This window comes from Bison bison, unplaced genomic scaffold (genome assembly GCF_000754665.1).
Source record: "Bison bison bison isolate TAMUID 2011002044 unplaced genomic scaffold, Bison_UMD1.0 scf7180017864093, whole genome shotgun sequence".
NCBI classification, from domain to species: domain Eukaryota; kingdom Metazoa; phylum Chordata; class Mammalia; order Artiodactyla; family Bovidae; genus Bison; species Bison bison.
In genome coordinates this window covers 1,451,309-1,477,281 of record NW_011494665.1, presented here as the reverse complement: position 1 = coordinate 1,477,281, position 25,973 = coordinate 1,451,309, and the positions used below count along the sequence as shown (strand labels likewise).

The 25,973-nt window shown below is 40.1% G+C and overlaps 1 protein-coding gene across 1 annotated transcript in view; it reads right to left on the bottom strand.

Annotated features, from left to right (window-relative positions):
• LOC104987394 (GON-4-like protein) overlaps window positions 1-25,973 on the bottom strand; it is an 85,331-nt gene that overhangs the window by 17,089 nt on the left and 42,269 nt on the right. Inside the window, 8 exon segments of the mRNA XM_010838270.1 lie at window positions 3,507-3,657; window positions 4,729-4,873; window positions 6,521-6,692; window positions 7,734-7,820; window positions 8,371-8,569; window positions 11,267-11,370; window positions 15,591-15,625; window positions 19,316-19,429. Coding sequence (XP_010836572.1) covers window positions 3,507-3,657; window positions 4,729-4,873; window positions 6,521-6,692; window positions 7,734-7,820; window positions 8,371-8,569; window positions 11,267-11,370; window positions 15,591-15,625; window positions 19,316-19,429 — 1,007 coding nt within the window.

The following is a 25,973-nucleotide window of genomic DNA, read 5'->3' as shown; positions in this document are numbered from 1 at the left end:
CCATAAGCACTAGGCACTGCGCTACGAGCCAAGCATACAGATCATGAGGCAATCCCTGCTCCCAAGGAGCTTACAGACAGCGGAAGAGACAGTCAAGTAGAAACCAATGATGAGGGACTTCCCTGGTGGTCAAGTGGTGAAGGGTCTACCTTCCAGTGCAAGGGATTAGGTTCAATCGCTGCTCAGGGAATTAAGACCCCACATGCCTCAAGGCAACTAAGCCCATCGCCACAACTATTCACTCTGTGCTCTAGAGGCCAGAAGCAGCAGCTACTGAAGCCTGCATCCCTGGAGCCTGTGCGCCACAAGAGAAGCCACTGCAACGAGAAGCCTGTGTATAGCAACTAGAGTAGCCCCCACTCACCACAACCTAGAGAATAGCTCATACAGCAACAAAGACCTAGCACAGAAAAACAAATAAATAAATTATAAAAGAAAACAATAAAAAAAACAGGCAGATTAAATACATCCATTTGTCTCTATTCCCTGTGAAACCCCAAGAAAACAACAGATAGGAAATTTTGAAAGATAAAAGCCTGAAAGGAGAAATGAAATAAAAGGTAAAAGTAACATCTTCAAAGCTAAAGAGCCGACAGATGAGTGGCAAGTGACACAGGACAATGAAGAAAGCCAAATACCATGTGGAGAAAAGGTAAGGGCCAACTAAACTGATGTCAAAGACAGGCAAAAAGGATAAAACAACAGATACCTCCAGAAATGGAAGAATTAAAAACAGGTCAAGATAAGGAAGACAAGTTTTAAATTTGTTGAAGGGGCAGTGAGACCCTGAATGCTACCTCTTTGATGTAGCATTTGATGTAGCTACCTGTTTGATGTAGCCCTACCCTGGCAGAAGCATGGTGGAAAGGACGTTCTCTGAACTGAGGCTGTCAGGCATACTAAGGACAGGTGTGCAATGCTGGCCAAGGACACGTGAGAAAACTCTAGCCTCCTTCCTCTACTGCTTTCCCACAGGCCTCTGCCACCTGCTATTAAAGAATATTCAACAAACAACAACAAAAGCTATTAGATATTATGACAGAAGAAGGAATGACTCACCTCAGCAGAAGGGTTAGAAAAAAAGATGAAATAATATCCCAGAAAATACAACAAGAAGACAGAGTGATGGAGAAAAGAAGGAACACAAGATGAGAAGACTAGCCTGAGAGGCCTAACATCGGACCACTGAGCACCACAGCAGGAGACCACAGACCAGAAGAAGGGGAGGAAACCAGCAATGCAAAACTCAAGTACATTTCCCAATACTGGAACCTATGAGTTTCCAAAGTTAAGTTCATCAAGTACCTGGCATAATTAGTAAAACCAGACATATAGTAAGGTATATTATCATGAACTTCAAAACACTGGCGAAAAAAGAAAATCCTATGTACTCCTAGAGGAAGAGAAAAAAACACGTGTTATATAAAGGTTCAAGAGTCAAAAGAACATCAACTTTCAAAAGAGCCAGTGCTAGAAACTAGATGAAAATGGAGTCATTAAATTGTTCTGACTAAAGTGATTTTCAACCCAGAATGTTAAACCCACTAAAGTGGGAGAAAAGAACACAGACATATTTAAAACTTTTAATTTTTAATAATTATAGTTTCATAGACAGGTCTTATCCACATTTGTTACAAAGTAACAATAGTTATATATAAAAACTAGGTATACAGCACAATAGCAAAACTAGGAAATTGCATTGGTCAAGTCATGTCATGGCACACCATGAACACAAGCAATATAAATCTAAAAATTTTTTTCTCAAATATAGGATGTGCTCCACTAAAACAAGGCCAAAAAGTTGTGGGATTCAGAAATAAGAGGATCCGGACTTCCCTAGCAGTCCAGAGGTTAAGAATCCACCTGACAGGGCAAGGGACACGGGCTCCATCCCTACTCCCAGAATATTCCACATGCCGCAGGCAACTAGTCCCACGCAACACTTCTGAGCCCACGTGCTAAGACTACTGAAGCCCGCATGGCCTGCAGCTTGTGACCTAAAACAAGAAAAGCCTCTGCAATGAGAAGCCACACACCACAACTGGAGGGCAGCCCCAGCCCTGTACAACGAGAGAAAACCCTGTGAAGCAACAAAGAACCAGCACAGCGAAAAAAGAAATAAAAATACTTCTAAAGACAGAAAGAAGAGGATCCAACACAAATAAGAGGTGAAATGAAACCCCAGGAAAATTGTGAAGAAAAAGCCAAAGACATGAGTGCAGCAAGCCAAGCGAGCAGCGTGGGTAGAGCGGAGCAGGACCAGAGCGCTCCAGGAACGACTTCTTCAGGACGATGCAGGTGACAGCGGAGCACCTGAAATACCTGACACACTGAAGAGAGATTTATAAAACTTAAGCAGACGTCAGTGAAACTGGTAATAAACACATAATAAACCAAGTCCCACTCACCCTCCAAAACTGCAATCATTAACTCCAGGAGAAACAAAATACTCAGCAGGAAAAGCAAAGTAATCATGATACACTACCTGGCTCAGCTGTGAGTTTTTACACACTGCTTATAAACTCTGGAAAAAATCCAACTTACACTGTGATATAACTGAGGTGAAGCAGTGAGAGAGCATGGAGAGAACTGTCTTCATCTTCCATGGTTTCAGTTTAATAGAGAAGGCCCAAATCCGAAAAGTCAAGTGATAGCAATTCTAAACATGCTACCTAGATCCTGGATTAGAGGTAAATGGACCATCCCTGCAGAAACCTTGCTTAGCAGGAAATAGGGAGAAAAATGATTGTTCTTTATGACAAGATTCAGCGATATTTTACTCTTTAGAGCAGTGGTCCCCAACCTTTCTGGCACCAGGGACCAATTCTGCAGAAGGCAATTTTTCCACAGGACAGGGGCGGGGGACCCATGATGGTTTTAGGATGATTCTCATAAGAAGCGGGCAACTGAGACTCTCCTGTGAACATGGTTCACAGTGGGGTCTGTGCTCCTTTAAGAATCTACGACCACCGCTGATGTGACAGGAGGTGGAGCTCAGGCTGTGTGTGAACAACTGCGAACAGCTGTAAATAGAGGTGCAGCTTAGCTCTCTAAGTTTCTCTCTTGCCATTTACCTCCTGCTGTGCAGCCGCGTTCCTAACAGGCTATGGACCACTATCAGTCTGTGGCCTGAGGACCCCCACTTTAAAGTATACTTTATAACGCTGATACAAATATCCAAGTATAAACAATTAAGAAGGATATAAGTGGACTGTTGCCTACTCTGTGAAGGTTTAGAGTGGGGAAAAAAAATGAACAGCTAGAGGAAAACAAATTTGATAAGTATTTTTACATTTGAACAATTTAGCAGAAATATCCATAACAGGGGAAGAAGACAGTACTCCATAGGAAAATAATAGATCGATGTCCTTGGAAAGGAAAGAGGGCTAGTGTGCAGTTAGGAGAGACTAGCGTTAGATAAAAGGCTATTCACTGAGACTGAGAAAAAGAAAAGGAAAGGCTGCACTCAGCCAAGGCGCCCAGTGGAGCGGGCAGGGAGCACTTACTTTAATGATGTTGTCAGGAGCTCTGTTCATGTTGAGGTTCTTGATTCTCACTGTCAGCTGGTGGGCAGTCTTGCAAGTGAGAAGGTACTTGCTGATCAGAGGCTTGGGAAACTCCGTCCCTTCAAAGTGCTTCAGGCCTAAAGCTAACAAACTGAGAACGGGGCAGTGACAGTCTCACTTGACAGTCCATCCCGCTGACAAGCCTCCCAGACGAACTCCACATTCTGCAACCTACTTCTTCTACCTCTAAGTCTTGTACACATTAATGGAAACTAAACAGAAAATTTCAGATAATTACTGAGTACTAAGAAGGACTATGAGAATAAGACTCAATGAGCAGTTCCCATCAAGTGAGAAGAGGGAAAACCAAGCATAAATCACTAATAAATATCACAACATGATGTGCTTTACAGTAATAATACAAACAAAGCTTGAGGGAAGAAGAATGGCCTTAAAAAAACAAATATAAAATGAATATTGGGCACCATACTAGACATATTAAATCCACACCAACACTATCTCACAACATAACATACTCAATTACAGTTACCTGTATACGTATTTGCTGATGGAGCGGGGAAACACACATCAAGAGCCAGGAAAGTGTTTATTACCATTATCAAATAATCTCACTCTTGAGAATTTACCCAAAGAGATAAAAACTCAAAGAGTTTCAGAAGCCCTGTGCACAAAGATCCTTGGTGAAGCCTCATTAAAACAGCTAAACAAGAGAGGGAGGGAAAAGTGGCAAACAAAAGGACTATGAGAGGGCCATGAATGCTGCCTGAAAGGACAATATACAGAGACAAAGAAAAAGACAACGCTACAGCATGGAATGCAGAAAAAAAGGTCAAGAATATATTAAGTTAAAAAAAGCAAAACAAAATCATACTTAAATTGCCAATAGTTACATAAATACAGAGAGAAAAATTATTGTGTAAGGGTTGTCAGGATAACGGATAAAAATGTTTCCCTTGAAAATTATCCACTAACAGGACTATGAGGTTAGTTTTTACTATAAAAGACAAAAAACAACTTAAAATGTTTCCAAAAACGTGTATGTCATCCCCTAAAAAGAGCTGTATTTGGCACTGATGGGACAGGCACACACTATAGACCTATGTCCATCTACACTGCTCTCTGTGTCCATTCCTCATTATACAGTATAATCTTATTATCTCAGTGTATTTTGTGCTTTTCTCCCCACCCAGTAAATCCTTACTTGTCTTCCGCCTTGGTGAAAAAAATCTTATCCTGGGGATTCTTGGCCTTCAGAGAACACACTGGAAGTAACTCTGGATACATGAAAACCTTGCTTGTGGCTAGGATCCAAGCCACTTGCTTCGGCAAACAGGGCAATTTACAGGCTATAAGAAAAAAATTCATGATAAATGAAACTCCAGAACACGAGAGGGCTTCACAAAAGCTTCTGAATGCATCTTGGCATTTAGAGAGAGCCAACCCTAGCTAACGTGATGCCCTTCCATATACATACCCCCCTCCCAAAAGTCTCCACAATCATTCTCAGCCTAACATGTAACAAAAAGATAAAGTTAAAAATTGTCTTTGTTTCCTACAGGAAACAAAGACAACTGTTTGTCTTTGTTTCACTAAGTAACATAAACACTTATAAAGTACCAAGCAATACCTGGCAGATACTGTACGCTCCAAAAATTTTTACCTCCTTCCCCCTTTAAATCCTTGAAAGAAAAGTGACCTTCAACAATGCTTTCTTCCAGGATAAGATTCCAACTTCTTTAATCTCCCTCACAAATCTGGTATTCCAAATTTCTATTTGATTCTTACTTAACTTTCATTAAATTCTCCCAGATTCCTCCTGAGGTTGGGGACAAAAAAACCATAAAGAGGATGAGACACTTCAGTCTCATTCATTTCTATCTTGCTGTCTAAGCCTCTCAATTTCCAGGCATTTCTGTCTTTCCAGAGATAAATACCTCTAGAGCCATATTTCTGCTTGCAAAAATGTTATTTTTATATCCCTAGAAGAAAAACACAGGACCCTACACATGTAACTTGTAACTGTGCACGCCCACACAGTTGCATCCAACTCTGCAATCCTGTCACTATAGCCCGACAGGATCCTCTGATCAAGGGATTCTCCAACACAAGAATACTGGAATGCGTGCCATTTCCCACTCCAGGAGATCTTCTCGACCCAGGGACTGAACCCGCATCTCCACTGGCAGGCGGATTCTCTACCAGAGACCCACCTTCAAAGCCCAAGTTTTAACTGTAGTCTGGTGCTAAGTTTTCATTACCAACATATAACTAAAAAAGTTGTGTCTATCATATAATGCCCTTAAATTCAACTATATTCTACTGAATTGTAAGAATCAGGGATTTAAAATCAAATCCAAAGACAAATCCGAATCCAGATCAAACCACAACTAATTTGCTAAACCAGGAACCAATCAGAAACAAATATTTGATTTAAGGGGCAAATATTTACTTAAAAATACTAAACCAATGAACGGTAGAAATCAAACCTGGAAATTTCTTTGAAATACTGAACAGGCAAATGTACAACATTTTTACTTTGTTCCTAACTCCCAAATCAACATAATTGGAGATACTACTATAACCATGGGAAATAAAATGATCCTAATGAAGAAGAGAGTAAAAACCTAATAAATACAACCTGACTTTACCACTTGACTTCCATCTTTATCTTGATACCAGTTTGTCTTGACCTAACTCCTAATACTTCCCCTCATATCTATTTCAGTCCAATTATTAGCAATGAGTGCCACATCTCTACCTCCCACATCCCTGGCCTGTTCACTGACTCCATCCTCTACTTAAACCCAAGTATTATTACCTAGTTCTCCAAGTTAGGTAACGAACACAAAGGAAGGATAAAAGAGAGAAGGAAGAATTACAAATACCCTGTCTCCTCCAACCCTAGGAAATTATCCCTAGGAAATGATCTGTGGGGTAAGACAGCCACCTTGCACTGCAAGTAAAAACTTAGAGCGGACCCATCTGTTCCCTACCAGTCTTCTTCACAGTTTTACGAGGACTCCAGTCAACGCTGACATGTGTGCCGAAGTCTTCAATAAGCTTCATGGCTCCCATCAGGTTACAGGGTTGGAACAAGGTCTGAAACTTGGAGTTGAACTGATGATGGAGGGCGATGGAGCTTTGAGCAAAGGTTCCCAGCTCTTTCTGGGAAAACAGGACACAAAGGACATCTAAGTTCCAGACAATTAATACCAGTAGCCCTTAGCCTCTGAGAGAAAACCAGTCTTTCCTACAACAGGCTAAAAACAGATAAAAATCATCACAAGGACTTTCATAATTAACGTTTTTCCATTAAGACTGCTCTTCTGCTGAGTTCTCAGATGTTTAGGCATGTGTGATACATTAATTCGTTCCTGTTTTATTCTCAGTCTCAGGGTTCCTCAGCCATTTGGATGTATGTTCTAGCTCCCCAGCTGGAATTAAAATTCTCAAGAGTGAGACCCATTACTTAAAAAAATAATAATAATTCTTTGTTTCTCTGAATAACACCTAGAACAAGGTATTTCTCATGATCCCCTGAACACAATAAGAGGGAAACATAATCTGCTGACCATCCAAGGAAGTTCTGACTATGAGGCACCTCAGATTCCAGAGAGAATTACCCAAGAGGCAAAGAACATCGCTATTATTGGCCCCAAAGTTCAGATTTTAAAATGTGAATTTTCTTTGGCCATTCCCTGCTGCTCACGGGATCTTATTTAGCTCCCCAATAAGGGAATGAACCTGGGCCCCAACAGTGAAAGCAACGAATCCTATACCACTGGACCACCAAGGAATTCCCCAAAATTTGAAATTAAAAGCCCTTCCTCCAAAATATTTCAAAATGCCATGAGCAAAATTTTATATGTAAAACACTGATATCAAGCTTAATAAATAATGAATTCAATAACAAGAGAAGTACAAGAATAACAAGAAAGCCTAAGATGGGAGGATCTACAGGTGAGGGAGAGTACCCAATAAAAAGGTAAGAGAAACAGTCATAGACAATTGAATACACTCTCTGTCCTTTCATGGGAAGCAGTAACTTATGTTTTTACAGCAAACACAGGAAGCCATACGAATACCTACCAATACAAACAGGAGAGAAGAATAAATGTAGCTTATGATGAGTCAACATCTGTGAGAAATAACTTCCTAACTAACTGCATACACAATTCTTTAGATTAGGGATATTTGAAACCTTACAAGAAATATCCTGGTGGTACTGGCCTCCGAACTGAGACTGGGGTTGGAACTGGCGAGAAGGTGAATTTGCGTCAGGAGCTGAACATGCTGGGGAGGAAAAGAAAATAATACAGTGTGACATGTTATGATGCTGTCATCTCAGGAACCCAGAAGACCTTACACCAAGATGTTCATGACTTTATCCTACATGTTTTACTCTGTAGAGAGACTATGAGAACAACACAGTATCTTGGTGTAAACGTTTTTTCTCAGATGTGTTCCACTTGAACAAACTGACAGAACCAGGGGAAATTTAACTTCAAACTAGAGGGACTAAGATTAAAAGAAAAAAAGAAAAAAAAAAAACAAAACAAAACTACTCTGGCAGTTAAGCTGTGAAATTCAGAAAGGATTTCTAAAGATTCTTAGAAATCTATCATTCTGAAAACTACCAGAGTCCTGATATGCATTCTGACTTGAGCCATACAGACATGACCATGGTGACTTTTCAAGGTCCTGACCGACGTGAAGATGCTGTGGTCCTGTGGTTTCAATGGTTACCAAGACACCTATTTCTGATTTCACAAGCTGCTAATTTTTGGCTTCATCTCAAAAGATGAAGATGATCCAATACTAACATTACCAAGAAGAGTCTTACCTGCTGCATCTGCTGCTGCAGCCTCTTCCTCTGCGCTGGGTCTAGAATCAGAGTCTGATGAACTTTCTCCCTCTGGGGCTTAACCCTCTCTACTTCCTGCTGCTGTTTGGCTGAAGATTTTTTCATCTTCAGCTGTTCAAGTAGCTCCTTCACGGTGCGATGTTGCTCATTTAGTAAGTTGGCCAGTGGTTCCTCAAACCTATCCCCCACAGGGAGATGACTAGATTTGAATATTTTCACGAGTCCAAAACACATCCAGTTCCTTCCTACCATGAGCTAAGCCAGTCTGAGCAACTTCCATTTACTGCTAATCCTCAAGTCTCACTTTAGCCAACAGGCAAACTCCTAGCCTACCCAAATCTTCTCCCATATTTCTTAGCAGAGATTCAAATAAGATGGTTCTGAATCGTCCCCCACCTATTCTTCTACAATCATTACTCTAAGTAATACACTAATGAAGGTGAAATTAAACTAAAATTTAAACATGTGGTAATGTCTGGATAACAAAGCAGCCAAGGAGCTAATGGGAACCCACGATTTTCACATCCCACTGACAGTTACATTAATCTGGGACTTATTCTTAATGGTGATACAGAATCTTCCCAAAGCACAACATCTGTTCTCTAATCTAGATGTTACTCCCACCCCAGGTCCAGTTTCTCCTGTTCTTCAGCTCCTATCCAATCAGGTTGCCCTGACTTCCTTTCTTAAAAACTCAAAGATTTTCTAGCTTGGAGTAGAAAAGGCATAAACTAAAACATATGGTGCCTACACACATGCTAAGTCACTTCAGTCCTGTCTGACTCTGCGACCCTATAGACTGTAGCCCACAAGCCTCCTCCTTCCATGGGATTTCTCAGGCAAGCATACTGGAGTGGGTTGCCATTTCCTAATTCCAGGGGCTCTTCCTAAAACACGGACTAAACCCACGTTTCTTGCATCTGCTGCACTGGCTGGCAGGTTCTTTACCACCAGTGCCGCCTGGGAAACCCTGAAGCACACGGCAGTCTAGAAGAATAGTGAGAAGGTGGTTCGAGCATGACCCTACCAAGCATTAGCCTCTAAATAAATTCCTCCTCCAAGCTTTCTGTCACTACCCTCTCCCCACCACCTCCTGAGAGAGAGAGAGAGACTCTGTTGGGGGCTGAAGTAGAATCCAAATGCTAGTTCTGAGTGAGAGACAGAAGAAGACACCCAAGCTGCTATTCTAAACCAGGATACAACCTGCTCAAGCAGCTATGACCAGCAGGTTATCGTAATTCAATAAATCCTCTAGATTGTAGCAATAGCTAAATGATAATATTTTTTTTCAATAGCCTCTGAGGATAAAAATTATGTTTCCTTTTTCAGTATTTACTGCAAGAATGGACAGGCACAGGGTGAAAATCTAAAGAATGAGACTGTCCTCCATACAGTTTTACTGAGAACTGAAAACTCTGGATTATCTGCATAACTAGCAGAGGAACAGAAGAACAAAGGAAAAAAGCTAGATAATGAAAAGAGCCTGCACCTGATTTTAGTAAGAATTACTTGGATGGGGAGCACAGTTAATGCACTTTCCATGTGATATTTTAATTATTCAAATATTAAGCTAGGTTTGCATTTCCAGCTGAAAAAAAGCAGCAGCAGCCCAAGCAGAGCAACTGAATATCAGAAGGTAACTGAACTGGAATAAGAATTTTTAAGTAGTTACGTAATTCCCAAATTTTTAAAGTTCATACACAGAGGTGACGAGTGGAAATGAAATACGTTTACTGATCAAACCCCATGATAAAAAGTGCTTAGGTTCTATTCTGCTACACTAGAATTGTTTTCTATGAAATGTTGGGAGAAGTCGGTCAAAATACAGACTCTAAGATATCTTGAAAATGTTCTCCAAAAAAAAGAGGTAAATATGTAAGGTGACAGAAGTATTAACTAACTTCATGGGGCAATCCTTCTGCAGTTGATATGTATATCAAATCATCACACTGTGCACTTTCAATGCTTTACAATCTTATTTGCCAATTATAACTCAACAAACCTGGGGGGAAAAAGGAACTCTTGAGATTTCTTTTGTGATTATATTATGGTATTTAATGTAATGGAGAATGGCTGATACTTCTGACTTTTACACATTGGTTAGTATACCTTGTCTTTTTCACTAAATCGCACGTTACCTGAAGGTCTAGCTTTCAGATGGATCCAGAGCTCTCCAGTTAAACCAAAGGACTAATTAAAGGCTATGAGTCCTTGGGTTTTGCTTTGTTCCATCCATGGCACAAACCATACCCTAACATCTAGCCAGTACCTAATGATAGTAGGCTGCTACTCAGAATGGATAACAACAAAGTACAGATGAAATCTGCAAACTCATCACAAATATAGTGGGGAAAATTAAAGCCTCTACCTTCTGGGTGGGACAAGAGAAGTGCTAATTCATCTGAAGAGGACAGTAAACATATTTCAGACTCCAGGACATTACTGAAGGTGCTTCATGGTTTGCTCAGTTAATGCCCTGCAGACTAACAAAGGTTCATTAACTTTTACTAGATGTTAACAGCAAACAGAAAAACAAAAGGGACATAGTGGCTATTAAACTTTGGGGTAGCTTCTGTGGCTGGCCATGCAGAGTCCTACACACCTCTCCAGCACCACTCACCTGGAGAAGCTGCTGTGAATGCCAGCTACTGCTTTTTCTCCCTTCCCAAACAGATACAGCTTGGTCTAGAGCTGCACTGCCCCATAAGGAGAATTATTCACTTCACACCCAACACTGCCAATGGGGTTCAGCATCCTTATAACAGTAACAGCAGGTAGTCAGGGATGGGAAATTGTTAACCAAAACTTCTCAAAACTCACTCTCAGACATACACTTTTCCTCTACTCTAGGTCTCAAGGTCTTTAGTTAGCCTACCGTAAGGCTTGAGGGGTGTTAAAGTTAGGCCGAGGCTCAGCCACACGTTCCTCCTCTTCTGGGCCGTCATCTTCCATGTTGGAGAATCCCATCTCATCTTGAAACTGAGGGCAAAGGAAAAGAAGGATTATCCTGGGGAATGGGCATGTAAAAGTCACTCCAAGAGTGACGGGGAAAATGAAAACTGGTTTACAGGACTATAATAATGCTGGCACACAGAAAGAGCTTGCACTGGATCCTTTCTCACTTCTGGGCTTGCACAGTTCTGCACATGGAATAATCTTTATGCCAGAAAAAAAGTTTCTCAGTCTATCACCTTGTAGTGGTAAAGACACACCACAGATAACTCAAAATGATCAGATTATCTTTCAAGAGAGAAATGTATGAGAAAGGGAATTATCTGTGCTGAGAATAATCTAAAATTAGTTTGCAATCTTTAAGGGTTATCATGTGATAGTTGAAGAGGCTATCTAAAAGCTTAAGGAAAACTTTACTAAGATATGGATAATCAAAGTTTATTAGTTACCAAAATCTCCTGTCATTACATTCTCTCTTGGATGGACTAAAAGGAGAATGGGTAGATAGAATTCAGTGCTATCCTACTGAATGGAATCAAGACAGAAGTCTCCAGTAGTGTATCAAAAGACTCTACTTTTGGGCCTGAACTATTCAGCAATCCCATCCACAACCTAAAACACCCAGAAAACACACTTATCAAATGTGCAAATAATAAAAAGCTAAAAGGGATCACCAGACCAACAGATGACAGAGTTCTAATTTTCTCAAATTAATTGGATGAAATATAATGGGGATAAATTTAAAGTCTTACATTTAGGATTTTGAAAAATCAGTTTCTTAAGTGCACAAAAAGATCAATGACACAATGGCTCCAAAACAGTGCTTGTAACCAAGAAGGCAAGCATATCACTGAATCACAGCAGAGTGTGATCATCACTATAAAAGCCCTTCTCAAGAGGGCATTAAAAAAACAAAATCCAAATGTTGGTGAGGATGTGCAGTGACTGGAACTCTAAAAACAATGTACAAGGAAAGACACTGAAAAAAGGTCTGGCAATTTCACAGAAAACTAAGTATAGATCTACTTTATGACCAATGATTCCTCCCCTAGAGAGCTGACCCAAAAGATATGAAACATCTGTCCACAAAACTTTTGAAGAAAGGTCAGAGCTATCTTTATTCAAGATAGCTAGAAATTAGAAAGAACCCAGGTGTCCATCAACACCTGGGGATTGATGACAAATAAACAAATTGGTATATTTATACACTGGAATCCTACTCAGCAATAAAAAGGAAGGAAATTAGGTAATACAAGCAATATTCATGAATCTCAGAAACATCATGCTAAGTGAAAGATGCTTTACATAACAGAATACATACTATGATTCCATTTACATGAAGCTTTAAAAGAGGCAAGTCTATCTAATCTATGATATAAGAAAATAGAACAGTGGTTTCACCAGGGAGGATGATGTGCGGACTGATCTGGAGGGACAAGTAGGTGCTTTTTGGGGTGATGAATCTCTATCTTCTTAGGGGTTGAGTACATCCCTCTAACAAAGAGGCACTACAAACCTCACTGAATGGTACACTAAAGATTTCTATACTACAGTATGTATACATTACCTAAAAAGAAAATCTGTAAACAATACTGAGTTCTAATTAATGATGTGCATGCTGAAATGTTTAGATATCCACAACTCACTATGAAATGCTTTAAAAAGAATAAACAAACAAGGATTAACAGATAGAGAAATAGATGGAGAGCTGCATAATTAAGTTAATATATGAAAACTTAACTGCAGAAGCTAGGTGGTGGGTATATGGGTGAGGGTGTGTGTGCTAAGTCACTTCATTTGTGTCCAACTCTTTGCGACCCTATGGACTGTAGCCCATCAGGCTCCTCTGTCCATCGGATTTTCCAGGCAAGAATACTATAGTGGGTTGCCATACCCTCTTCCAGGGGATCTTCCCAACCCAGGGACTGAACCCTATCTCCTGAAACTCCTGTACTGCAGACAGATTCTTTACCACTGAGCCACTGGGGAAGCCCTGGTATATGGGTGTCCACATGTTTGAAGAGTTTCATAAAAACACGTAGGAGAAATTTTCCTAAAAATAAAGGCTAATATCCAGAGGAAGGTAATCTGGGTGTTGAAGTGCGGAAAGTCTGACATTTAGAGAACTGAAGAAACTTGGTATGTTTAGCATAGTAAAGAAAAAATGTAGGAAAAGAAACATACTATACTACGTACACTTGGTAGTAAGTTACATTTTTTAGGAACAAAGGAAAAACAAATATAAAAGATTCAGATTTAGTAAGGAAAATGTTAATTGAGGAGGTGTTCAAGAGCAGGACACAGCATCTGCAGAATTGATGAACTCCCTGTCACCAGAGGTTCCCAAACAGATTGAAAGGTCACATCAGAGAAGCTATGAACAAATGCTTAAGTGGGAGGAAAATATACATAATCACAGAAGCATTCCAGACTCTGTGATTCTAAGCTTCTTTATTTTTAAATTTTTATCATCCACATAAGTCCTCTTAAAAGGACTGTAATTAAACATGATAACGTAAGACAACAAGGGGTAGAAACAAAATTAAAATTCTATCCCAGTTTTTACTTACAATCACAGAACGCTATGACTAGAAAGGAGGACCCTTCATTCAGGCATCCCAGAAAAGTCTACTCTTCAGCAAATATTGTCAGCACCGTGAAAAACACTTGCTCAAAGGCAATAAAATCATGAGAAACTCACAGTCTAGTGGAGGAGACAAGATATAAATAAGCAATTATGAGAGAGATGAGCATTAAAAAGGACATATAAAATCGTATGGAATACAAAGCAAGAAAGTCAATCCTCAATGAGGAGGATCTCACTGAGAAATTACAGTTGATTCTTAAACAACGTGGAATTGAACTACATGGGTCCACTTATATGCAGAGTTTTTTCAATAAATTTATTGGAAAAATGGAAGGGGATGTGCAACAATTCGAAAAAACTCTCAGACAAACCGCAGTCTAGAATATAAAACATTTAAGAGAAAGTGAGGTATGCCATGAACACATAAACTGCATATAGATACTAGTCTACTTTATCATTAACTATCATTAAAATATACACAAATCTACTCTGAAAGTTAAAATTTATCAAAATGTATGCAAATGTAGAAGACACAAAGTGCCACTCAGAGAAACACAAATATAAAGATTCAGTATGAAATCGTAACTGCATAAAAGTAACTGTGGCATATACTGTACTCCTGCAATAATTTCATAGTTACCTCCTGTTACTAGCTAAAGTGCAGAAGCACAGTCATGACATTACAAGAAAATGCTAAATTGCCCGATATGTACCAGAGACTATGGTCTCGTTTATGACCAGGACTATCCTTCTCTATAAAGCTGCTCACCCCGAGAGCCTTGAAAAAAAAAGATAAACAGGAGTTACCAGTCTTTGGATATAAAAAAAAGAAGGCCCTTTCTCTGGATTGGTTTCATCAATGCTTTGTCCCTGAAGTCAGGAAATACCTTGTGTTTTAAGCTTCTTTTGATATTGGACAATGCCCCTGGCCACCCAGAGCCCAATGAATTCAACACTGAAGGTGTCTTAAGTGATCAACTCGCCTCCGAACACGTCTCTAATTCAGCCTTCAGATCAGCAGTCATAAGGATCTGTAAGCCTCATTATGCGTGATACTCTATGGAAAGGATCATCAATGCTACAGCAGAGTCCTCGATGAAGAGAATGTAAGTCTGGAAGAAGGATTACACTATTGAAGATGCCATCGCTGTTAAAGAAAAACCCAAGAAAGCCATCAAACCTGAAACAATAACTCCCCATTGGAGAAAACCATGTTCAGATATTATGCATGAATTCACAGGATTTACAACAGAGCCAATCAAGGAAATTATGAAAGAGATTGCGAATACAGCCCAAAAAACATGGGGGTAAAGATTCAACTTTTGGATCTTAGAGAAATTCAAGAGCTAACAGACACCAGGCCAGAGGAATTAACAGAAGATGCCTTGATGGAGAAGAGTGCTCCCAGACTAGTGCCAGACCACGAGCAAGAAGACAAAGAAGCTGTGTCAGAAAACAAACTGATATCAGACAATCTGGCAGAAGAGTTCTGATTATTCAAGACTCCTTTTGATTTCTTTTGCATGAAGCCTTCATGATATATAGACTCTGAAACCAAAGCATATGGTGGGGAGAGGGATTGGACCATACAGAAACATATTTAGAGAAATGAAAAAGCAAAAAGTCAGACAGAAATTATAATGTATTTCCATAAAGTTACACTCTCGGCCACCCCTTCCTCCTCCACCACCTCTTCTGCTTCTGCCACCCCTGGAAGAGTAAGACCAACCCCCTTCTTTCTCCTCTTACTCCTCAGCTGATTCAATGTGAAGACAAAGAGGATAAAAGCCTTTATGATGATCCACTATGACTTAATGAATAGTAAACAGTCATCATGCCCACAGTTAATAAACTTATCTGTGGTGGATGTGTTTGCCTTTGTGTGAAAATTTAATAATTGTTTGGCAAGAAGTGTATGAGATGTTTTTGTGTCATCATCATCGTTGCCCACGTATTAGAAAATCTTGTGCAAGACTTGTATTGAAATGGATAACCTATCCTTACACAGGCATAAAGTGAGTGATATAACATAAATTTAACTATGTGGTAGAGCTTCCCTGGTGGATCAGACAGTAAAGAAACTGCCTGCAATGCAGGAGACCCAGGTTTGATCCCTGAGTTGGGAAGATCCCCTGGAGGAGGAAATGGCAACCCACTCCAGTATTCTTGCCTGGAGAATTCCATGGACAGAGGAGCCTGGAGGGCTACAGTCCATGGACTTGCAAAGAGTCGGACATGACTGAGCAACTAACACTTTCACTTTCAACTATGTGTTAGTTTTATTACTGATTCATAATTATGCTTTCAAAAAAATTACATTATCTTACAGTATGCCTCTCTCTCGTAATTAGAGAAACCCTGTATCAATCTATCACAATTATAAAAAATTTAACAGTGTTTCCAATCCTGTTCATGAATATGACTGTAATGTTGTTCAGGTGCTAAGTCGTATTGAACTCTTTGCGACCCCAAGGACTGCACCACCTCTGGCTCCACTGTCCTTCACTATCTCCAAGAGATCGCTCAAATTCATGTCCACGGAGTCAGTGATGCTATCTAACCATCTCATTCTCTGCTGCTCCTTACTTCTGCCCTCAATCTTTCCCAGTATCAGGGTCTTTTCCAATGAGTCAGCTCTTCACAGCAGGTGGCCAAAGTACTGGAGCTTCAGTTTCAGCATCAGTCCTTCCAATGAATATTCAGGGTTGATTTCCTTTAGAATTGACTGGTTTGATCTCCATTCAGTCCCAACAGTTCAAAACCATCAATTCTTCAGCACTTGGTCTTCTTTATGGTCCAATTCTGACATCTATAGATGAATACTGGAAACACCAGAGCTTTGACAATATGGACCTTTGTCGGCAAAGTGATGTCTCTGCTTTTTAATATTTTGTCTTCCAAGAGGCAAATGTCTTTTAATTTTATGGCTGCAGTCACCATCTGCAGTGATTTTGAAGCCCAAAAAAATAACTGTTACTGCTTCCACTTTTTACCCTTCTATTTGCCATGAAATAATGGGAGTGAATGGCAGGATCTTAAGTTTTTTTTAATGACTGTAATATTGTATGCCATAAAATTTTGTAACAGTTCTTTCATCAGTGTATAGGCAGGGTATGGTGAAGGAATTCTATCAATTACACTATATCAAGCTATCGTACTGCTGCTTCTTCATTAGCTTTAACTGTACGGACCTTTGTCGGCAAAGTGATGTCTCTGCTTTTTAATATGCTGTCCAGGTTTGTCATAGCTTTCCTTTCAAGGAGCAAACATCTTTTAACTTCATAGCTGCAGTCACTGTCCACAGTGATTTTGGAGCCCAAGAAAATAAAGTCTGTCACTGCTTCCACTTTTCCCCGTTCTGTTTGCCTGATGGGACCTGATGCCATCATCTTAATTTTTTAATGACTGTAATACTGTATGCCATAAAATTTCTGTAACAATTCATTTATCCATAGGCAAGAGTACTGTGAAGCAATTCTATCAGTTACACTAGGCTATCATCAAGCCGTCATAGTGTTGCTTCTTCCTTATTGATACATGAATCCTTACACCATAAATAAACACGGATTTCTTTTTCACATTATCTTTTCATTTTTCATATCCAGTGCTTGTGACATGTATGTCTACAGTATTCTGTGTCACATGAGATAATATTAATGCCGATACTGACAGAGAATTCATCTTGTAAACAGATTAACACAAACTTACATTTGGAAGTATGCATAAAACAGTAGTATAAAAATGTATTTTGTCTCCCTTATGATTTTCTTAATAACATTTTCTTTTCTCTAGCTTACTTTATTATAAGAATATAGTACATAAAATACATTACATACAAAATACATGTTAATCAACTATTTACTTTATTGCTAAGCCTTCAACAGTAGGCTACTAGCAGTTAAGTTTGGGGACAGTCAAAACTTCCAGTCAGATTTCTCACTGCACACTGGTTTAGCACCCCTAGCCCCCAAGTTCTTCAAGGTCAACTGAAGAAAGTCACAGACAAACAAAAGGGGAAGGCAAATGTATTCCAGCATGAGAACTAAACTGAAATGCAATCTCCTACTTTTCTGCTTCAAGCAAATAATGTTTCATAACCACCAGCACACGACACTGTGGACCAGTCACTCCTTGACTCTTCCCTTGGTTTCTGAAACACAAGACTTTCTTGGTTTTTCTCATACTTTTCAAGACAATCCTTCAGTTTTCTCAAAATCTAAATCCTCAAGCCTTTTTTTCCTACACTTTCTCTTTGATTCTTGGTGCTTTCCTTTCAGTGCTTCTTCTAACCTTAACTATCATAAGATACCAAAACAAATGGAAGACCTTCATAAAGAAAATGACACTCTAATCTCAAAAACAATATGAAAGATGAACTAAAGCAACAAAACAGAACATTTAAAGGATTGTGCTTACATAATTCTCTCTACATAAAGACCTACATTATTTAGGTACATGATAAACACTTTTGGACACTGATAAATCTTTCTTCATAACCTTGTCAAGAGCCAACATTTTACCTTCACCATATGGTGTATAATATCCAAGTACAGGGACTTGCACACACTCAATACAAATCAACAGTTCCTGAAACATGTTATCCATTATTGGCAAACTAGCAATGCAATAATTTTTTTTAAAAAATGACTCAAGCCAAGTTATTGTTTCCCATGCCTCCAATCTTGCTCTTTACCCACCAAAATCAATACATTAAACTGGCATTAAATCAAAATAATATTTCTAAAATCCAAATCAGTTCCTATTGATTTCCTGCTTAAAACTTTTCGACCTTTCTTGACAGATAAAAATCAAATCTAAGGTTCTCCATGAACTGAACATTGCTTAACTTCCTACCACAACTCAGATAACTAAATCAAACTACTTACTATTTTCAAAATACATGTATTGCTGTTTCATAATTTCATGGTCTGCAAAATATTCTTCTATTTACAAAACCCCTCTCTGCCCCCATTCACCAAAACCTTATTACTCCTTCTAAACTAAGGTGAATCATTTTGTGAGTCATTTCCCAAGCCATAGTATACATAGGACACTATACCCTCTTTTAGGCCACCAATATATAAGCTATTATTACAGCACCTATCACTTTGTACTGTAACTGTTCCTGTCTGTATCCCCCTACTAAGCTGACATCCTACAGACAGAGGCCATGTCTTACTTTGGTACAATCGCTGCCAAATACTGAACTCAATACATAACTGTGGGATGTTGACAGGATTCCTGAATATAGATGTCAATGTAAAGAATTATAGAAATAAATAGGCAGAGGAAGCTTAAATGTCTTGAGTGGGCTGCTTCACCCTCAAAACTCTGCAAAGTAAACAAAGCTAGATATGGAAAAGTCAAGAGCAGGACTCATAACACACACAGACTCACTGGTGATTCTTACTGCCCGGTCAGTGCGGAAATCCTCTGTGTCTGGTTCATCGAGGTCTTCCAGGAAATTATATTCCGGATCATCATCATCATCTGCTTCATCTAGGGAAAAAAAGTTTCAGACACTTATTCAACGGTAAACTCATATCTCCAAAGAATATTTAAGATGTTCAACACCACAGGAAATCTACTCTGTGGTAGATAAATAAAAGCACATTTATTCTGAAGTTTTTAATTTATTTATTTTTTGTCCACACCATGTGGCTTGCAGGATCTTAGTTCCCTCACCAGGAATTGAACCCAGGCCCTTGGCAGTGAAGGCAGAGTCCTAACCAGTGGACCGCCAGGGAACTCCCTATTCCGAAGTTTCTAAACTACTTATTCTTCTTTTCCTCAGTGCTTCTGTATAGATCATCTCCCACAGCTGACTCATCTCATCTATTCTCCCCACTAAGCTAAGTTCCTTCCTCGCTCCAAACAAGGCTTAAATTTCTCAAAATGCAGCCAAAGTCAAAAAAATGAACATATAATTTATCTCAGTAAACCCACTTAGAGTAGTGCATCTCATTAAAATAATATTTTTCCAAAATTCTTTATACAAAGGCACTGACAGTAAAAGAAAAAAAAATAACCCTAATTCCCAATAATTAAGGAATGACTATAATTAAGATGCCTCAGTATAAGACAGAAGATACATGCAGAATTTAAGCATTATATACATGTTCAATATATACATGACAAAAGTACAATACTCATATAGCACTCATAAGCATGACGAAATTATATCCCTACAATAAGACTCAGAAATAACTAAAAATACACAAAAATACTAAACATTTGTTATATACGAATACAGAAATATGGCTACTTTTCTCCCTCATAATTTTCTCTAATGTTGATGCTATCATGTTGTTTAGATTCTGTCTCACTGTTCACACACTGTTGGCAAGGCACAAGGAGGGAAGCTGGAAGAAAACTCAAGGAGTCACAGAACTGCAGACGTGTGTCTTCTCTCCAGGCTGGCACAGCGGCCGTAGCAGCAGACACGCTATATTCTCTCGTGGTTGACCCTGTCAACACACGGCCATAACGCAGCCTCAAGGGCTTTTCAGGTGGAGCTTTCATATGTTTACAGAACAAAAGTGGCCCATGACCACTTGGTACATCTGACATACATGCACAGTGCTATAAATGACCTCAGCTGCCACCTAATCGTGTGACTATAAAACGTGAGGCGAGTGAGAGAGGCCGTGGGGCAAGAAAGCCTGACCGTCAGCATCTTGGCTAACCTGCTCTTTCCTTACATCCCACCCCTTCAGGGTCTCTCGCCTCACAATCCACGTGCAGTCCATCTTCCACGATACTCCCTTGGTGAGTTAGCACAGATCCTCAAACCCACGTTCTACACAGCAGTAGATGCTACAACAAACAGTTACATCCCCAGTGCAGAGCGAAACGCAACACCCGGTGTCACCTGGAACTCATGTTGCAGTCCTTGCCCTCATGGGGCTAGAAGAGCCCCCCACTGCATGTGGAGTGCCTTTATCTTCCATGGCCAGCCCACCGTCTGCCCTTGTGAGACTGCAGGAAAGCCTCGACAGGGGCAACTCCACCCCTGCAGGGCTTTTTACTAAGGACCCGCAAAACCACCCACAGGCACCAGGCCCACCCATTCAAAGAGGGATTTCTGCAGCATTCACAGCCCACCCACATGATTCCTTCCAAATGCTTTCACACTTCTAAATCTGCAAGAGAGTCAGAAGTTAGTAACACATCACAGCACACATCCTTCACAGAACCCTATTCTAAATCTAGGACACAGCCTTCACAGTACACTGTTCTAAATCTGCAAGAGAGGACACAGCTAGATCTAAAGACAGGACACAGCCCTAACAGTATGCCTTCACCCAATCAGCCCACATTTGCATCTGTGTAACCCAAAAGCGGCCCCTGCCAGCTAGGGCCCCCTTCAGGCTCTTCACACTTTCAACGGTGCCGTGCACGCTCTCCCTCTACTTCTCTCAGTAAGGGCTCACCAAATCCTCCCACAGGAGGCAGCCCACCCCTTCGAAGAGGGGCTTTTTGTGGCGTTCACAGCTCAATCACGAATCTGTAGTTTCAGGATCACAGCTCACATCACGAGTTCATGTAACTGCTTGTATCTCTTGCTCTGGGTGCTTCTCACACCTGGTAAACTGCTGCTCCAGCTGCAGTTGCCTCCATAGCTAGTGTCTGGGAGTTCTGCATTCATCCACATGGTGTGGATGACGGCATTAATCCATTCCATCAGGGTATGTGTTTGGTTAGGCACTCCCTGCATGAGTCACCTAGCATTCTGCAACCTTTGTCTCAATGAGGGGTGAGTGGTTATACATGCCAACTGTTCTATTCTGTCCCTGGAACAAAGGATACCAAACACTCCTGTGTCCCAGACTCACAAAAGCTATGCTGCCAACGGTTCCCCTTGCTTTTGCTGAAACTGCTTACCCAAGTCAACCAACTCCACCTGAGTATATGGGCAATACGTCGTGAACTCAGTCACACTGGGGGCCCCTTGAGGATGCTCCAGCTGGGCCATAGGCTGCTCATGTTTCACTTTCTGCTGTAAATAGGGCCTTGTCAGCATCGTCCCTCATTACCTCACAGTCCGAGGCACTGGGTTCCTCCTCAAGGCCATGCATCTCTTGTTTCACCAAGAAGGCAAGGTTCCAACTTTTCTTCTTCTCTTTGCAACTGGCACACTTGCATGGCATCACAAAGGGCACTATCCATATTCGCCTTCAAGGCAGTTAGGAAAATCCACCCCACGGTGCCAGCAGCAGTCCATACCACCTTGTCAGGCAAACGGGAACTCACCACCTGTAATGCCTTTTCAATGCTATCTGGTGAACTACCTGCCACTTCCCAGTCTTCCATCAGCATCCACACTGAGAAAACTGCGGCCTCCTGGTAACACATGCTATGTGTTGGAGCCTCAGGCTCCTCTACCTCGGGGGTATCCCGTCAACTATGCCAATTGTCTTGCTGTTCCTCACTGTGCACGCTATTCTCTGAACCCAGGGTAGGCAAGGCGCAAGCAGGGAAGCTAGAAGAAAACTCAAGGAGTCATAGGAACTGCAGACTGTTTTTTCTCCCCAGGCTGGCACAGCAGCCGAAGCAGCAGACACACTGTATTCACTCATGGTTGACACAGCTGACACACAGCCATAATGCAGCCTCAAGGGCTTTTTAGGGGCAGCTTTTATGTGTTTACAGAACAAAAGTGGCCCATGACCAAGAAGGTACATCATGATGCACAGTGCTTTAAGTGATCTCAGCTGTTACATAACCATATATTTACAAAACGTGGGGTGAGAGCAAGAGGCTGTGGGGCAAGAGAGCCTGACCACCACCATCTTGACTAATTTGCTCTTTCCCTACAGACTGCTAAATAAAAATTGTGAAGGAGTCAATAAAATACAGAATTGTTATATTAAGGTGAAATTCTTCCCAAGACAACTTTAGATGAGCATTATCTAACAGAACTTTCTGCAAGGCTGGAAATGTTCTAATACATATGCATTGTGCAACAGTAATCACATGAGCCAACTGAGAACTTGAAATGCGGCTAGCGCAACTGAGGAACTAAATTAAAACAAAAACACCTTACCACCTTACAGCCATTAAACAGAAGAGGGAGATCTGTACACATTACAATAGAAAGATCTCTAAATTATAGTAAGTGAAAGAAGCAAGGTGCAGATGCAGGATAACATGTATAGTATGATGCCTTTCATGGAAAAAAAGATAAATATGTGCTTGATTAGATACACAGAAAATAGTTCGAAAGAATTAACAAAGACTGAAGAATGGAATTATTCCTTTCCACTTTGTGCCCTTCCATAATGTTTTGATTTTTCACAACAAATGAGTATCTTTCATTAAAAATAAAAATATATACACAAACATCTTTGATTCACCATTACTGAAAAATCTGTACTGATAAGCCCCAGTCTAACCTGATAATCTTTTTAATTTTTATTGGAGTATAATTAACATACAATGCTGTGTTAGCTAACCTGATATTCTTTACTCAACATTTATTCTGTTTCCAATATATAAATCTGCATTGTTTGTATATAGTTATTTAAATGTGAAGTCTTTTTCACCCATCTATAGGTTATCTCCCCAATAAAAATGTTTTAAATCCTTGGGAATGGAATCCTGTCTTCCTAATCTCTACAGTACTTTCTACGTAAGCCTCTTTAGAGCAGATTCTTTACAAATGTTGCGAATAATGTAAGTTCTGGAGAAAGCCTATATCAAATGGATACTGTACATACGTTTGGACCCCCATCTGTTTAGGCGCAAGATCTACAAAGAAGGCTTCTGCTTGTATCATACAAGTGGGCCAGCCGATATTCTCAGAGAATTCATTTGGTAAACATGCTGAAAAATCATTTGGGAAGGTTTCTTCTGAGTTCTGCTTGGCTTTTAGTACCTTGATTGTGGAACCTACCCTCTGGGTCTAATTACTTTGTTGACTGATATTAACACCCATTGTCAGCATCTACCCAGCTGATCTCAATTTGGTGTACCCACTCCATTAGTAGACCTCTTAAATTATTTTTTGCAAATGACACTCTTAATAGAAGAGCAGATGGTACTAGGAACATATGAAAATAACCACATAACACTACAAAAATAAACCAGCATATGGCTGAAGTTTGGTTCTATGATCTATATCTAGCATTATTTCCTACTTACCAGCACTCATTAAACTCAGCTGGTAGATGTGGTTTATAAATCTACCCGAGTCACTGCATTCATATTCTCTTTTTTAAGTAGATCCTACTAAGGAAACAAAACAATTGTTTTAAAGAAAAGATTTTCACCCTCCCCACTAACCATTATTCCATTTCCTCAATTGACCCTTATCATACTCTTCTATTCCTCCCATGCCAGTAGTTTCCAACCTTTAGGATACGTAAGAATTAGATCCCTAGACGATACCCATTAGAGATTCTGATTCAGTAGGTATAGGGCAAGGCCCTGGAATGGAATTTACATCTTAACACCATCCAACACAAACATCCTAACACACTCTGATTCTGATTCAAATTCTAGACACTAACTATGAGAAACACTGTCCTGCTGCTGCTGCTGCTGCCGCTAAGTCGCTTCAGTCGTGTCCGACTCTGTGTGACCCCATGGACGGCAGCCCACCAGGCTCCCCTGTCCCTAGAATTTTCCAGGCAAGAGTACTGGAGTGGGTTGCTACTGCCTTCTCCGTGAGAAGCACTGTCCAAGCTCCCAAAATCCTGACAGCCAACCCAGTCTGACCTTTCCTCCTCAATAGCCAGTATCTCAGCTCTTTCAACCAAGGTGTTAACAATTAAGGCACCAAAGCTGCTGGACTAATAAAGCCACGAGACGTAATCACTATCGATACTTTGTCTTAGCTTAGGTCTAAGGATAAAATGCAGAGCTTGCTTATGAAGTATCATATGCATTTAAAAAATGCTTTCATGCCCCCTGAGACTTTGAGACATGTTCCTGGAAAACTAAACTGGGTTCTAATTCTAGCAGTATAACAAATGGATTCTGAAACACAAATAACACAATGAATTTCTGAGACTTTTATAAAATCGATAGAATTATCTTTGTCCCTGTTCATTTCTTTCTGCAGAGGTTTTTGAGCCTTGTGAGCCTTGGACTTTGAGATGGGTTGATAGAAAAAGGAAATGTCAATAAATGAACCTCAAGAAAATTATAAATCTCCCCAAAGAAAGTGACATAAGAAATCTTCATGTATGTAGATGTGGACATTTTTCCAGGGAGTGGCTGCATAGCTTTCAGCACATTCTCAAAGGGGTAAGGAATCATCTGGAAATCACTACAAACTAAGGCAATCTCTCATTTCCTCTACATTTACAGAAACACTGCACAAAATGATGTGATACCTGATTTTCACTACAGTACACTTAAAAAAAAAAATCACCAAAAACAATTTTAACAATCTTTATTTCACTGTTTTAAAGAAAGAACTTTTACTTATATTCTAAAACAAATAAGGGTTGCAGCAAGGATTCTTACACCACGTATGACTGCAGTCAAAGTTGCTTGTGTCTGATCAATTCTCCTTCCCTACTTCTGGAAACACTACCACTTCTTTTGAGTAACTGCTTATCCCAACCATTGTTTATGAGGTGCTGCCAGTCACAGACTTCCATGCTTAAACAGTCTTCCTATCAAAGCCATGCAGCACCAAGAGAGTGGGTATGTGATCAAACCAAACCACAGTTGCTCCTCTGGACTTTTAAAACTAGAGCCTGTAGAAGAGATTTCTTCTGATGTGGGAACAAAGCAAGAAGTGAATGGTGTACATATGATCATATTTCCAGCCTTGTAGAAAAAAAGGTTTAAGAATCGAGTTGACTGACAAAAAGAAGTACAGGTAACAGCTGTAGAGAGAGAAAGTGGGCCTAAACTGCCTCAATTCCACTGCAGGCTTTTCTGCCCTTTCCAAAGTCTGGTTTTATTTGCCCTTCAGCAAGCTGAGAGTTAGGATTCTTTCACTTGCATCAGGAAGAATCTTAACTAACACGATAGTCTTTGAGTAAAACGATGCGCTCTCATGCAATCATATATAAAATTATATGTACAT